Source organism: Stegodyphus dumicola, chromosome 10, assembly GCF_044657685.1.
Source record: "Stegodyphus dumicola isolate Sdum_Otavi_A_Nest chromosome 10, ASM4465768v1".
Classification (NCBI taxonomy): domain Eukaryota; kingdom Metazoa; phylum Arthropoda; class Arachnida; order Araneae; family Eresidae; genus Stegodyphus; species Stegodyphus dumicola.
In genome coordinates, this window is record NC_140777.1 from 99,676,763 (window position 1) to 99,693,970 (window position 17,208).

The window sequence follows — 17,208 nt, forward strand, 5'->3', positions numbered from 1 at the left end:
TTTGGTGCGGAATTTTCGAAGAAATTCAAAAATTTATCTTGGTGCAATTTTTTCAGTTTACCCCAAGAATAATTCACTTGACGACCTTCTAAATATATGGCAACCTTTTTTCCTTTCCTTTCCATTATGCCGAAGCGGGAAAAAAAGGCACCTCGTTCCTACTTTTTTATATTGTGCACGAGCCGAAACAAAGTTACATTGTTCCTACTTTCAAATAATTTTAGCAAAGTGTCTAAACCACATTTGATGTTTCATCACTTTCAACAAATATGCCAAATTTCAAAATGCACCAATATATAAATTCACGTACATCTTCGGAAATTTTGAAAAAACTAATTTTTTGAAGATATGCTTAGAAATATGTCTACTTTAAGATAATGGTAAAAATTTTAGAGATTATAATTCAAATTTTTTTGAAAAATTTATAAAAATTATTTAAAAGCTCAAATTTTAAAAATAAATCATAAAAAATTGGTGAATTTTATTTGGAATGAACCTGAATTTTGAAATGTGAAAGGAAGAATCAAATAAGTTTACAAATTTAAAAAAAAAATTATAAAAAATAGGTGAATTTTACTCGGAATGAAGCTGAATTTCGAAATGTGAAAGGAACAATCAAATAAGTTTAATAGAAAAAGAGAGATTAATAAATATATATCAAACTCAATTAACATTGAGGAGCTAAAATTTTGAGAGCTAATTTTTAAAAATTACTCGTGAGATGTTTACAAAACTTGGTAGTTTGGCGTAATTTGAGTTGTAGAATAGAAATATGGAAAAAAATTGGTATGTTACTTCAGAAAAAGTCCAATTTTATGTCAAAGTACCTATATTAGAACAATCTATATATAAATATATACATATCCCAAGTTGTGCTTTTGAGACATGAAAAACGCAAGTTGAATTTCGTCAATCCGCCCAGTAGAAAAGGGAGATATAGAACTGTCCCTTTTTTTCCAGCAGTATATCAACAAAATTATGTGTATCTATATATGGATGAAAATAATATTGCGATATTTTTGTTTTCTAAAATATTTTTATACTGTTATATATATGTAAGATATAACAAAATATGATATCTGTTTCCAAAAAATAATTGGCGACCTTAAAATTAACATTCTAAATTTGGTAATCTGCTTCTAAATTCATCTCTTAATCACAGGTTCCAGATTTTTCTATCTTACGTAACGTTCTAATGCAGATGCCTCTTGTGCAATCAAATTAGTTGTAAACCAAAACTCTGAACTTTTCCGCTCCTACACTTCTTCTTCTGAAGATCTATGATACTCTCCCCTTTTCTGCATAAGCTCTCCTGCCGGCAAGATGCTTTTTATGTGTGCTGCTGCCGCTTACTTGCTTAAAACTACATCGTACTTCAAAATGCAACTTACTGTATTCAAATACAATTAAGAAACATCTTATCTGCAAAAGATATTTTATGTGCATGGGAAAAAATAAAGACTGTGATTTTTCAAGATACGTTGTGCTAAATTACATCATCATGCTTTACACTCTGCCACTACGGTCTTCTCGATCATCTACGCAGTATCGTATCGTAAGCTGTTAAAAGTTCCACTGTTTTCATCTACGCAGTTTAAAATCATTACATATACATATATATATATATATATATATACACACACACACACACACACACACAGTATACATAAAAGCAAGTTCTTTATTTCTAAATTTTAAGCTTATATAATTAAAGAGGTTTATTTATTCATAACTATTCACAGATTACAAAAAGTTTCATTAAAACTTTTGTCTTTGCTTTGTTTGATAAACAGAAAACTTCCATAGCAGACGGTAGAAATGAAAACTGGGATTGTTGAATAATTCACTCACTAATATTTATAAAATTTACAAGTATTCTGAAGTTTTTTATCTTCTGCATTTTCACTTTCTCTCCAAAGCAGGGAATCAATTGATTTAACTCTGAATCTACATATGCAAAAGATACACTATCTCAGTTTCATTTATTAGAAAATATTGCAATACAGTCAAAAGTCGTTCATCCGGACTCGTTGGGACTTCGGGGATTCCGGATTACCGATTTTTCCGGAATATAGATCATCAGTTTAAATCTGGTAAGATGGCATGCAGAAATTACAAAATTAAAAATATGAAACCGTAATTTATGAAATAAAGAACAATTATGATCAGAAGGGCATCAAAACTTACAAAAAGAAAAAGCTTAATATTTATTTGTTTATTTTATTAAACATTTCTTTCAATGTAAGTTGTTTAAGTTGCTTCATTTCATGTGACAATACTTTCTCTTTAATTCTATTAAACAGACATAATTTCTTGTTTAGTTACAAAGTTCCGCTGTTCAAGTCCTATAATTGCTGTGTCGAGAATACCGACTAATTTGTCAATCGAAATGTTTTCATTTTCAATAACCTCTCTGTCAATTTCTTCACTATCGGAAGCAAATTATAATGACGAGGAACTTGATTTAAATCATATCAAAGACGGAGTACATCGAGATGAAAACTACATTTAGTAAGGAATTATAAGCCAAATAAAATAAAAGCATCTGCCCTGAAGATAAGGATAGTGCTGACAGATCAACTTCCAATTCATTGCGCGCCGCGGCGTTTCTGCCCCCGCCTGCCGCAGATCAGCGTGAAATTGATAAACAGATTTCGGATTTCAAAACATACTTTCACTTTGTAGATCCTTTACATACTAGTAAATATATACCGGAAATTCTATTTGACATAATTGAAAGTTCAAGCTTACTTTTATAAAATTGCTCTAACAGTCTGCAAAAAAAAATAATAAGCCGGATCCAATTCGAAGATCAAGGAACAACGCAATCTGCAACATTAACTGAATTAGATAATTTTAGCTTAGCTTATACCGTCCGTTATACATTAAACGTGCATGCGTAAATGTATTATGCGCTTGCGCACACGCATATTCGCAGCTGTAAAGGTCTTACGCGCACGCGTAAACGCCTATGTGCATGCGTCAATGCGACGCATGCGCAGAAAGTTTGTAGCTTTGAGGTCCGGATTATGGATGTCCGAATTTTGACTGTATCTCACAAAAGAAAATAATTTTGACTATATCATGCAGGTATAGAAAATAAATGTACTAACATTCCAGGAACAAAATGCATGTAATCAGATAATGCAGAGAAAAGGAAGGTTAAATTTTTCACTTTCAGGGTTCGTACACATTTCTGCACACGAAAATTAAGTACTTTTAAGGACCATTAATTAAAAAAATTAAGGACCTATAGCAAATGGGAGCTGAATAAATTCAATTGAAGATATTTGCCTGAATTTCACTTTTGTAATACCATAGATCCCTAAGTAATAAGCATTATTGCTAAACATGAATTAATTAACATAACTGTGAATAAGTTTGAGAATAAAATAAACTTTATGCAATTTATCATGTAGCATTAAATATTTTACACTTATGATAGTTGATCATATTTGAAAGAAGATAAGTGACATTTACGTTTTACTAACAATTAGCATTATGTTGACTTTTTTTTTATGTCTTATTTTGTCACATACTTGGTCAGTCTAGATGCTTAGTAAATAAGCAGGTAGATTTTTATGTCAAACTGCATACGTTAAAATAAGAAGTAAAATCATAATCAACGTGATTCATAACAAAAGACTGAATGTTGTTACTGCTGCTGCTTGTCTAGAGAGAGACCTGCTGATTATAACAAACATGAAAAGCCTGATGTAGGCAAGGTTGGCAAGTGTTGAAAGTTAGTCAGGCTCTGTTTGATGCAGTTAGTGTCGTAGCTTCGTGTACAGTCCCAGGGGTTGTAAACCAGTTGATATACTTTACGGTTCCAATAAGCCATTAAAGCACCAGAGGTGATATGTTGTTTTGTATTATTTTAAGTCTCAGTAGATGCATTAGAATATGTTTTACTTGAATTTTTACATTTTTATATTTTATCTTGTGACCACAGTGAGTATTAATGAAAGGCAATAACTCACTTTAATATGTGGAGATAATTTTTAAGGATAAGCAGTTAGTTATAAATAATTAAATTAGGTAGTTTGATAACCTGTCATTATGGATTTACATGACCACTATTAAATTTTATTTTTTTAACAATATTTGTTAAAAAAGCTCTATTAAAATCAAAATCTAATAAAATTTCACAGTTTAAAATTCACGTAATTTATTACACAGATTTTTAAACGATATTAAGATAATTACACACTAAAAGCTACAAAACATTTATGTTTTGTAACGTTTATATCGATTTTCTTTTCTTTTAAGCATGTTTTCTAACAATTAGAGATTTGTCTCACTATGCAAACCAATACTCTCGCTAGTTTCTGCGTGCTTTATCTCCTAACTTTTAAACCTCTCCATAATGTACCTATGAGGGTTTAATTGATCAGGTAAAAGTTAAATAGTCCAAAACCCCCGACAGACGTAAAGCATATTATCGCTATGTCTGAAATTAACTACAATATCAGACAAAGGTTTAAATAAGCCTCTTATTTAAAAAGAACTTAGAACAAACATAAAGGCATGTTCTGATGTTAACAAAATCAATTACAGCTCACGGTGATGTAATTAAACAAGAACAGTCAAATTCAAACAAATAATGTGGACTAGTGGTCAAAGATTATACAATTTAATTTTAATTTAATCTGGCTTAATAACTCTATCACATGAGGAAATAGAAATGGGAAATTATAGTAAAGGTTGAAATCATAAACAATTGGGTAATTTACATAATAATAACTGCACACATCTTTGAAGAATAATTTCCTTTACGTACTCAGTTTCTTTTTTCAACACGTTTCCTTTTCATTTTAGAATTTTTGGATTTAATTAAGGATTTGTTATTCTAAAAAACACTAAATGCATTTAGAATGTACAGAAAAATCGGCTATTTTTATTTCTTTAGTAATATGAACATTCAGAAACAATATGAAATATATATAGTAAAGGACAGTTACAGAGCTGATGTGGCAGAATTTCTAGAATTTAGTGACACACCGAACAACAAAATCTAGAAATGGCAAAACTTTTAGAATTTAGAGCAAGCATTGGAAGCAGAATTTAGAAAGGCAATAGGCAGCAGAATTTAGGTTCCACAGAAATTGCATCAGGTGGGATAATGCCTAGTGCCAGCTATGTGTATGATGCATTAAGAAATATTAGATGAATCTTTTATATTGTAAGTTTTCAATTTCTTTATTAATAAAAAAGATCCCTTTCTATAATGCCTGCCCATGTGATAAGATCAGAAGCATTTTTGATATTTTCCATGCTTCTGTTTAGTGAAAAGTAGAGAAAATAAAGAGAAGATAAACATGTTAAGATTCTAGTATCAGAAGGAATACATTCAAATATTATGTTTTTATTGTTCTTCCAGATGTTCTCCCAAAAATTAAGAAATTCATTGCAAACTTTCTGTAAAATACACCCATTACGTGTCGATACCATGGAGACATTTTTCAGTTTGTCACATATTTCTCGAATCGTGGGTCTATAAATCTTGCCTTCAAATCCTTCTAAACTTTTCAAGCTGTAATGTCTAAAATCCTAAAGAAACATTATCCCTACTAATTCTGTAACAAAAAAAAAAAAAAAAAAAAAAAAAAAAAAAGCCAGAAATATTTTGGAAACAAAAAAGGAAGGAAAAATTGTAAAACTAATTTTATAGAGAAAACTCATGTATATTTTGAGAATTTTGAATACTCTGACTGAGACAATTACATGGGAAAAATGCTTACTTTGACAAATATTAAAAAGAAGACATTTTTAATTAATTACATAGCTAATTTTGCTTTTGCTAAGAGCTATTTCGTAAATTGTGCTTTATAGCATTATATTTTGTTTATTTTTCAGATTTAAAATATTGTATAAGTTGCCCAAATGAAACTTTATACCACAGCGAAAAATAAAAAATGTTTTATTTTAATGTTATTTTCTAAATATAATTTCAATATATACCATTATTTTAATGAAATTTATCAATGTTATGATGTTTAAAAAAAAAAAAATCGTCGAAAATTTTTCTGATTTTGGAATTAAAAAGTTTCTATAGAAACTAATCTTAAAATCTTCAAAATGTGGAAAAGTCGTCAAATTTAGAACCACTTAATAAAAGAATTCCCATCCCCAAAAGCGAAAATTTGTTTAAGAGCTCTTTAATTAAAAGAATTAAATTTCACATTTTCAATGGTAGCTTCTTTTAATTAAAGAATTCTCTTTACTTACAAACTCAAGTATCCCATCATTTATATTAGAAGTAGAAACAAATTAGAACTCATGAACCCATTCAAAAGATAACCATATATACGGCAGTGAATCGCCAAATATATTCCTCAAAATGCTAATTTACACTGAAAATGACAGTAGTAAAAACAGACAGAAATTTCAGATTATTAAAATTAAGGACCTTCTGCTCATTTTGGCCAAAATTAAGGACCAAAAATCGAATCCAAAAAATCTAAGGACTTTTAAGGACTCTTAAGGACCATACGAACCCTGAATTTATTCAAGAAAGTTCTGGTTTAGAAATTACTCATTATTAATCTCGAAAATATACATTTGTATTACATGTACCAACTTGTGAAATCATAAAGTGAATAATATTTATTACAGTTTCTGTTTAGAACAAATGTATTGCTAGACGAAGTTAAACATTACCATCTCATTTAACAACCTTGCATTTACATTAAACTTTGATTAAAAAAATTAATTTTAAAATTATTCAAAATATTACTATTTTGCAAAGAAATATCAATTTAAGAATCAGCTTCATTGATTTACAGCAATGAAATTATGCATTCTTTTTCTCCTCCAAAAAGACATGTTATCACAGTGTAACAGGTTTAAACCTAGAATTATGAACTAAGAAGTGCAGTCATAACTTCTCCGAAGGAAGTTCACATTCATTTTATCAAGCTCATTACTTTTACAAAAACACATACATATCACTTTTAGCCTTTTACAGATGCATTCTCAAGAATAAAACATGCATATATATATTACAAGAGTACAGAAATATTAATTATAATTTGATAAAACTTTTTGAGCTCCATTCCAAGTACTCTTAGAAATTAAGTATATTTCAAATTGGGATGGAGTCAGATAATAGGTCCTTATCTTAATATACATAAAGAATACCATTTATTATTAATTTCCTTCTTTTTCATTAATGCAAGACATAAGCCATTTTACCCAGTGATGTACAGGGTAAAATGTAATGTAATATACATAAAGTAATATTTTATTTTTATAAATTTTATCAGCATCATGTATAATTATATACCATCATCAATAATCAGAAAATACAAGTCTCTAGTCTTATTTATTAGTCTAACGTATAGCAATACTTTCCACTTCTTCATATATAAACTGAATGTAAAAGATAGATTTACTTTACACAACATTACAACGTATTCTGAAACTTATGAGTGAAGACAGAGTTAAAGTTCTCTTACAATGTATTGAGTCATCTAGAAAGTTCAGCAGATTTTTAAATTAAAGCATGTTTTCTTCCAATTTTTAGGTTACTGCTGATGAGAAATGACCTTTCCCAAAGCAAATGCTTAAATACAGTCTTTTCTGCTCATGTCGCATAATTCTAGAATGTGTTCTGGCATAATAATTTTTTTTCTCGGTGCAGTGCTAAGGATGAAATATCCAAAAGTATTTTTGTCATAGTATGCTCTTTTATTTTAGAGAAGAAAGAAAAGAAACAAAATGCAGAGCCGATTGCTCATAAATTTTGTGCTATAATATGGAAAAAGTGCTGTTTTCGATGACCCACTTCGAAGGTGGTTTGAAAACTTAAAGCATGAAAATTTCAACCTTGAAGATGATCATTCTCTGTAAACAAGGGTCTATTAAAAGAAGCTACCATTGAAAATCCAAGTTATGCAGTTCAGGAACAATTAGCCAGAATAAACATTCCTAAAGGTACAGTACGTGATTATATGAAGAGGAACATGTAGGTAAGCAGCTACGATATATGGTACAATCAAAAGTCTTTAATCCGGACTCGTCGAGACTAAGGCGATTCCGGATTATAGATCATCAGTTTAAATCTGGTAAGATGGCATGCAGAAATTATAAAATTAAAAATATGAAAACGTAACTTATGAAATAAACAGCAATTATGATCTAAAGGGTATCAAAATTTACAAAAAAAAAAAAGAATTTTTATTTGTTTACTTTATTAAACTTTTCTTTCAGCACGCACATGCGTAAAGCATACATTACGCATAGTTGAAATTAGAAAATTGCAACCAGAAAACTATTTGATGTGTATTCGTGATATTCATAATGACGAGGAATTTGATTTAAATCATATCAAAGACGGAGTACATCGAGATGAAATACTACATTTAGTAAGGAATTATAAGCCGAATAAAATAAAAACATCTGCCCTGAAGATAAGGATAATGCTGACAGATCCAGTTCATTGCGCGCAGCGACGTCCCCCCCCTGCAGAGCAGCGTGAAATTGATAAACAGATTTCGGAATGGTCAGAGAAACAAAGGATATGCCTTTATTCATTTTTTGCAGCAATTCCACTTTTTGTTTGATGGACATCGAAACATGCTTTCGCTTTGTAGATCCTTTGGCAGCTCAAGAATCGGAAATTCTTTTTGACAGAATCGAAAGTTCAAGCTTACTTTTATAAAATTGCTCTAACAGTCTGCAAAAAATAATAAGCCGATCCAATTAGAAGATTAAGGAACAACACAGTCTGCAACATTAACTGAAATAGATAATTAGATCATTTGAGCTTAGCTTATACCGTCCATTATACATTAAAAGCGCATGCGTAAACGTATCATGCGCATGCGCAAACGTATTATGTGCATGCGTAAAGGTATTACGTGCATGTCTAAATGCATATGCACATGCGTAAACACATTAATGCGTTTACGCATGCGCAGAAAGTTTGTAGCTTTAAGGTCTGGATTATGGATGTCCGGATTAAAGACTTTTGACTGGAGCTTATGCTTTAGCAGAGCAGAATTGCTTGCTCTGGTTTGAGCATATGATTCTTTGTTGAAAAGGAATGAAGAAGCTCTTTTATGAAAATACCCAGTACTGAAGATGAGATGTGAATATTATACAATAATGTTAAAAAAGTCATAGGGAAAGCCAAAGAACATCTTTTATTAGTAATATTTGAGGGAAGGCACATCCAAAAATGCATATATGGTGTATGATCAGACTACAGAGGCATTGTATAATATGAATTGTTGCCACTAAAAATTTGGAAAAATACTGCTCCCAAATGGCAGCTCCAAAAGCAGAAATCAAAGCAAAGCATCCAAAACTCACCAATCTTTAAGGTGTTGTCTTCCATCATGACAATACTTGGTACCACATTCCAATAAATGTCAAACAAAGACGTTATTGATTATGGCTAGGATATTTTGTGTTACACCTTGTATTTATTTACCAGACCTTGCCATCTTGGATTTTCATTTCTTTAGGTCACTTCAAAATTCTCTGAATAGCCTGGAGTTGTTGTTTTTGAAGACCTTCAAACAGCTTCTCAATAACTTTTACGAATAAACCTAATGACTTTTTTAAAAAAGGAGTTTCCTAGTTTCTGGAGAGATGGCAAAAAGTCACAGAACAAAATTATGCTTATGTGATTCAATGAAATTTTCTTATGTTTCTGTACTGCTTCATTTATATTTATCATAAAAAAACAGAACTTTCCAGATGATAGTATACATACATTAAATATGCACAAGAAGAAAACACATGAAAGCATAAAAAATTTTAAATTGAAAATAGTTTTATAACATTTCCATAACAGCTGGCAATGTAGTACAGTACAAAGTCCGTAATCCGGATTTGTCAGGACTTTGGATTATAGAACATCAATTTAAATCTGGTAAGATGGCAGCAGAAATTATACAATTAAAACTATGAAACCATAATTTATGAAATAAAGAGCAATTATAATCTAAAGGGAACAAAACAAAAAAAATATATTTATTTGTTTATTTTATGAAACATTTCTTTCAATGTAAGTTGTTTAAGTTGCTTCATTTTTTGTGCTAAACATGCATGCGTAAACATTAAATGAGCATGCGTAAAGCATACAAAAAGAAAAAGTTTATGGCTTTGAGGTCCGAATTATAGATCATTCCGGATAATGGACGTCCGGATTACAGACTTTGTACTGTATATGAATTATAAAGAAAAACCTTACACCTATTTACAAGTAGTAAAAAGACTGCATATCAAGATTTCTTGAGAACACATTAAAAAAAATTACATATGTTTGAAGAGGAAAGAAAAAAATACCTAGCTTTTTTTAATAGATATATTTAAAGTATAATAAATAATGGCCACTTTCTATAAAGAGGACACACTTAATAACATTCAATATACAAATTGAATTAAAAACTACAAAATTATTAACTTGTATAACAATGTAACAAAGACTAAGAACTATAATTTTACTACTAATAATAATATAATTAAAATGGAAAATAAAGAAATTGCTTCATTCTGTGTATAACAAATATCTTAAATTATTATCTTATAAATAAGAAGAAATTAAAATGCATTTATGAAAAATAATTGAGAAAGATATTTTATTGCATAAATATCCCAAATTTTAAAAACATATTTTCGGATAAGAAATATTTCGGGAAATAAAAGAACTGATGTGTATGATCAGACTACAGAGGCATTGTATAATATGAATTGTTGCCACTAAAAATTTGGAAAAATACTGCTCCCAAATGGCAGCTCCAAAAGCAGAAATCAAAGCAAAGCATCCAAAAGTGGCAGTGGCAAAAAGCATCAGTTTTTAATAATATATACGTTAGAAACACAAAATCTCAGATAGAAAAGTGAAGGAAGAATTTACTATTGTATAATTATAAAAGCAGCAAGTAACTGTTATATTATTTTTAATTTTTGAATCTTTATTGATAACTCAATAAAAAGCAATCACAAAGTATTACTAAAATATACATAGCAAGATCTGATTATTCTTGGAAAATTTACATAAAGTTAGAAAGTATTAAGTAAAGAAAATTTAGAACATTACTATGAAATTACTGGGTTAGTGGAAATTAGGTATACTACTTGCTAAATATAATAATGTAGTAGTTTCAGATGTCTGAAAGAGAGCAGGTGTTAGTTGCTGCAATATCTCAGTACCTGACACTGGTATATCTGGAAGAGGAACAGAAGCAATATCAACTGCTACTGCAGCATCAACTGCCGGATTTAGAGGCTGGACTGCAGATGAACTTGGAATGCTAACTACAGGTGCAACAGGCTCAGAATAACAAGTTTTCAAGCTACTTAAAGCATTTTCTAATTCATTATTTATACTAGTATCTGGCACAGTAGCTTTTGGAATCTGGTTGCCTTTTACAGAATGTATTTTTTGATGTCGCTTTAGTGCATATAAGGTGTTAAATTTTTTGGAACATGAATCACAAGAGTAAGCACGAGGATTCCGATGAATACTTAAAACATGTTTCCTCTGCACAGACCTAGTTTTGAAAGAGGCTCCACAAATTTCACATAAAAATGAACGAATCTCAGAGTGCACAGCTTGATGTTCAAACAAATGAGATTGTGATCGAAATGTTTTTTCACATGCATTGCATTTATAATTTGCATTTTCTGCAAGTCTCATTTCAGAATGAGTTTGGTGATGTTGCTGCAAAGCATCACCTCTTTTAAAAGCTTTTCCACACAAATGACAAAGATACGGTCTTTTATCACCATGAACATTATTAACATGTCTCACAAAATGCTCTTTGCGATGAGTTTTATAACAACACTGTTCACACTGATGAAGAAAATTTCTTTTTGAACAATGCATACGCTGATGCCTATCATAATAATGCTGCTTTGTTGTTTGATAACTACAATGAGGACAGCTCAAAATCTAAAAAGAAAGAAATAATTTCTCAGATAAATATTAAACATTCAAATTTTTAAAAATTTGTCTTGATAAAAAAAAAGTAAAATAAAAATGATTCTACAGGATAATTAGTCATGCTGGCTATTTCTCATCAGCGTAAATGACAGCAGTAAAACTTAGCAACAGCTTATTACATTATTACTTAGAATATATTTATTTCAATGATACCCATTTTCTAGCAGATTTGCTATGGCCAAAGACCAACACTGGCCCCAAATGAGGGAATAAGAAAAATAACTTTCACTTTACTTTAATATTTTTCATTCCTATTATGGTATAACTTTTAAAATCTTTTTAAAAAATATTTTAAAAGTTATACCACAATAGAAATGAAATCAGTACTATCATTTGTACATAAACAGAAATCTCTATGAAGATTTCTAACAATAAATAAAAAGTGAAAAAAAATAATAACTTTAGAATACAGTCAATATCTCAAAGAAAAGAGCCCCCCGGAAAAAAAAAAAAGGCTGAAACAGTTATATAACATACTGACACAGAAATATCTTTGACTGCAAAGAGACATGTTCATAAAAATCACTAGATGGGTTTTTATAAAGGAACTAGATATATTATTAAAAAATAAAAGTATGATTTAAATTATACAAAAATGCATTATTAGTTTTGAATTACTTCATCTGTTAATCAATAACAAATTGATTAAATTTCAATGACACATTGGAAGTGTTAAGTTTGTTAAATGACAACTCTCTGATACTTTATAAAGATAAATTTTACATTAAAACTAAAAACAATACACCTTTGAGGTGCAAAATTTTAAATATATGAAACGTTATACAAGTACTTTGCTTTTCTTGAATAATACTCATTATTATCTACTCACAAAACTAAATCTTTACTTTAGGAAAAAAATTAAAAACTTAAGAATTAGAACTTTAAAAAATTTCCTCCCCCCTCTGAATTTGTTTTAAAATGTAAAGTGGTATAAAGAGAACAATACCAACATATCAAATTATATTACTGCCTGAACAAATTAAAAACAGGAACATACAATGAATGAAGTGTGCAATTTATATGTTTATACAAAGTTCTGTTGTGATCTTTGCATATTTTTCAAGATACAATAATTGTAGGGTTATCTGCCCAAGAGAATGGAGGATTTTCTTGGGAAAATTGACTTGCAATCATGTTACCCAAGAGGAACACCATGAAAATGCCTATGCAGCTAGCCAGTTTGGCCATGATCAGAATATGAGTCAAGCTTATGGTCTTATTCACTCAGCCACTTTTAAAAAATACATGTTGCTATATATTGTATATATTGTTAAGAAAACTGAATAAATAACTTTTCAAATGATTAACTTACAAGATAATAAGTGATTCATTTTTATATTATTAAAAAAAAAGGACAAATATTATGCATCACTAATTGACAATAGAATCTTTTTATAAGCGACATTATTTTATTTCAGAGTGAAAACAATAAACCTTTCAAAGAGATTTACTTCCACAGTGTTCAACAAAGAATGTGATCATAAGCAGTTTTTCAAAATTTTAAAAAGTCACAGGAAATTGATGTACAAATGGCGATCTTAAAAGTATGTCCTGTTTTTTTTTACTTTTACTTAATCAAAACATACATACTAAGTCATGATATAATTGTTAACAGATGCATTTTACACCAGCATGATCATTAGTTATTCCCAGTATATTATTATTACGAATGCCCATAAAGATTTTTCATAAAGCTGTCTTCCCTCAATTACGAAAAGCAATTAATGTGGTTTCCTCTTTGAGAATATTTTTATCATTATATTGTTGCAATCTATGGGTTTGTGGATGTCTCTTTAGATAATCCCTTCAGATGCACAGGAAAGAAACTGACAATTTATTACAAATGATAATGGCTCACAGCAAAATAGCTGTTCTGATATCAAGGAGAATGTAAATATTAAGCAAATCCTCCATATTACATGAGAAATATTTTAGGTTCCTAATATTGCTCTCAGAGTATAAAGTGCAATTCAGCCAATTTTTCCTAAATTCCAATCTTTCATATCTAAGTAAAAACTGTCTCCTTTTGGTTCTTGGAGTCGTATTTATATGGTTTAAATGGGTTTTTGTAAAAATCAGTCCTACGGCTTAAAAAACTTCATTTTCCTGATACTTACAGAGTAACCAAAATAAAAAAATCACAAGTGTCACTCAATTTGTCAAAAAAATGATCACCAAGACTCATTAGGAATGCATTAGCCCACACTACTGCAGATTCAGTATAAACCAAAAAATTCCAGGCATTACTGAAAAGGGGAACATCTGGGATAAAAGACAGATGGAACTTGAGAGAGAGAGAGCAGCACAATGCTTAGGTCGTGTTCTGAAGATTAAGCAATTATTTAATTCTTCCTTTTTTTTCCACCCAAAATGTATAAAATATTTATTGCATTGTGTAAGGAACAGAAGCCAAGACTGAATGGCATCTAAAGAAAAGGTAATATGCATGTTTTATGAAACACTGAGCTACCTGATTTAAGAGATTAATTTAGTTTAAGAAGCTGCTACCTACATACTGTTTTCTAGTTGATCTATTTGAACAATTTAAATGTTGTTATATTCAAAATTAAACTATTTACAATTCTGTATAATAAAATAAGGACTCGTGTAAAAAATATGTTGCCACAAATTAAAATTATACAAAAATACACATTAAAATTACTGTATTTGATGTCATATAAGACGCACCCTTATTTAGAAGGCCACACACAAGGGAAAAAAGTTTCAATAGTCTGCGCTGTCACTCGGTACCACAATAACTTATAATGTGGTTTCTTTTAGTTCTCACATTTCGTAAAAGCCAAATAAACAAACATTGAATGCAATTACCAAGCATATTTTTATTAAGGAAAATTAACACACGGCAAGCTATTTTGAACATGATATGTAAATTTCAATAATGAATAAATGGCAAGCAATCAAACATAATACAAAATAAAGCAGGAACAACCAAAAACACAGATTCAAGGAAAACGTTGCCTATCATGAAATTAGACTTTAATCACTTTCAAAACCATAAAAATCCTTTTCACTATCATCATCATCAAAAACAAGAATATTGTCATCACTACTGTTTCCGTTATTGCTAGTATCACCTTCTTCGAATAATGCATCGTCTTCTGTTCTGTCAACAGCATTACTGATTCCGCACTTCTTAAAGGACTTAACAATTACTTCAGCCCTTACGTCCTCCCATGATCTTTTTACTCACTCGCAAACTTGTGAAATAGAGGGCCGCTTCATTCTACCTGAGGGTGTGATGTGGCTCTTCTATCCACTTGTTCCATCGTTCTTGCACTTTTTCCTTAAATGGCTTATTCACCAATACATCTAAAGGCTGCAATTGGCTAGTCAGTCCACCAGGAATGACAGCTATCTGGGTTTTTAATTCTCTCGCTTTATTCTTTATGGTTTCAGTTCTATGGGCGCTAAACTGATCCAAAACCAAAAGAGACGAAGAGTCCACCAGGTCGCCTCGTCCATATGTTCTGTAACCACAGTTTCATTCCAGCTTCGTCCATCCAGCCTTTCGGATGAACATGAACAATTACACACGTTGGAAGTTTTTCTTTCGGATGAGTTTTTCTTTTGAATATGAAAAATGGTGGTAGTTTTGTGCCATCAGCACATGTTAGAACTACTGTATACAGGGTTTTTTCATGACCTGTGGTTTCTATGGTTATTGATTTAGACCCTTTAATACTCACAGTCTTGTTGGATAATACATCAAATGCAAGTGGAATTTTGTCCATATTTCCTATCTGACCGTGCTCAAAAGAAGTTTTCTTGCGTGCATTTATAACAAACCTATGAAATGCTAGTATTTTTTCTTCATAATCTGCTGGCATTTTCTGTGCAATAGTTTTTTTTGGGCGCATTGATAAGCCTTGCCTTTTCATGAACCTGTAGCACCAGCCCTCAGACCCTGAAAAGTTCTGACTCCCATGTTTTTCTGCAAATCCTTTGGCCTTATTGATTATCATTTTGGTTGAAACACTTATCCCAGATTTCCTCTTATCTATCACCCACATATTTACGGCATTTTCAAGTTCAGGCCAAGATGGAGCTGTGCATCGAAGGTTATGTTTTTGTTTTTTAGCAGTCTTCAGCTGATCTTCCTGCAGTCGCCAAGTACGTATAATTTTTTCGGTAGGTGGTGGACCGAAATGCCTTGCTGCTGCTTTGTTTCCATGCACTTTGACGTAGTTTAACACTCCTACTTTATACTGAATTGTATAGCTTAATCTCTTGTTTACTGTAATATTTTCTTTAAACAAATAGTTTTAAGCACCGATACCAACACGTTTATACAGAGTAGCACCAATACCGTCACATGTGTTGGCTGAGTCAAAGAAAGTCTATGTAAAGAAAGAAAGGCTCCATAGACGTAATGTGACCGTCGAACCTGTTCGAACTTCGACATCAGCTTCGAGCTTTGGCGCTTTTTGGCAACAGATATTTCATGCATGCGCAAAATAATTATGGCAGATGTAGAAAAAGTTATGTGTGTCTAGACCTTTATCCGGGCTAAAAATAGCATTCAGTATTGAAAATTAACCTGTGTCCTTCACGTATAAGACGCAGGTAACTTTTTTGAGACCAAATTTAGGGAAAAAAAATGCATCGTATATGCCATCAAATACAGTATTACTATACATGCAAAAATTAAGCAACATACTATATCATAAAAATACACATCCCTCCCCTCCCCCCCAAAAAAACCCGAAGGATTTAAATAGAGAAATTTAGAAAAATATTTATTTTATTTATATAATAGAGGTAGATTTTCATAAATTTTTAACTATAAAATTTAATGTATAACTATTATATCACTAAACCCTCTGGTTTTTCATGAGATTTTTAGAACCCAGGTTACATACAAGAGGAACTATGCTTTCATTGTATGAGGACCTCTCACTGGCAAACAAGGCATTACTGCAGTAAATGCATTGTAAATTATGCTGCAATGCATTGTAGATGCAATGAATTATCATAGCAATAATCTGTGCATAATGAACTATCAAGCAATGATGCAATGTTCCTTTTTACCATAAACAAGAGTAGTTGTTAAACATAGTAGTTTGGTAATTTACTAAGCAAAACATTCAGTAGCTACAATCAGATGCATTAAATGTGTAATATGTCATTTAAGCATGCATTTTGAACATCTGAACTCATTTTAAAAAGCAATGTTAATTTTCAATGAGGAATTCATCATCTTTACAGATTCAAAATATTAACATAATTTTAAT

General features: G+C 30.6%; 1 protein-coding gene across 1 annotated transcript in view; it reads right to left on the reverse strand.

The window, feature by feature from the left end:
• Positions 1-1,663: 1,663 nt before the first annotated feature.
• The window catches only part of LOC118196008 (uncharacterized), a 62,107-nt gene continuing 46,562 nt past the window's right edge, over positions 1,664-17,208 (reverse strand). The window contains exon 5 of the mRNA XM_035367365.2: positions 1,664-11,905. Coding sequence (XP_035223256.1) covers positions 11,066-11,905 — 840 coding nt within the window. The 3' untranslated portion in view covers positions 1,664-11,065. The remainder of the gene's footprint in view (positions 11,906-17,208) is intronic.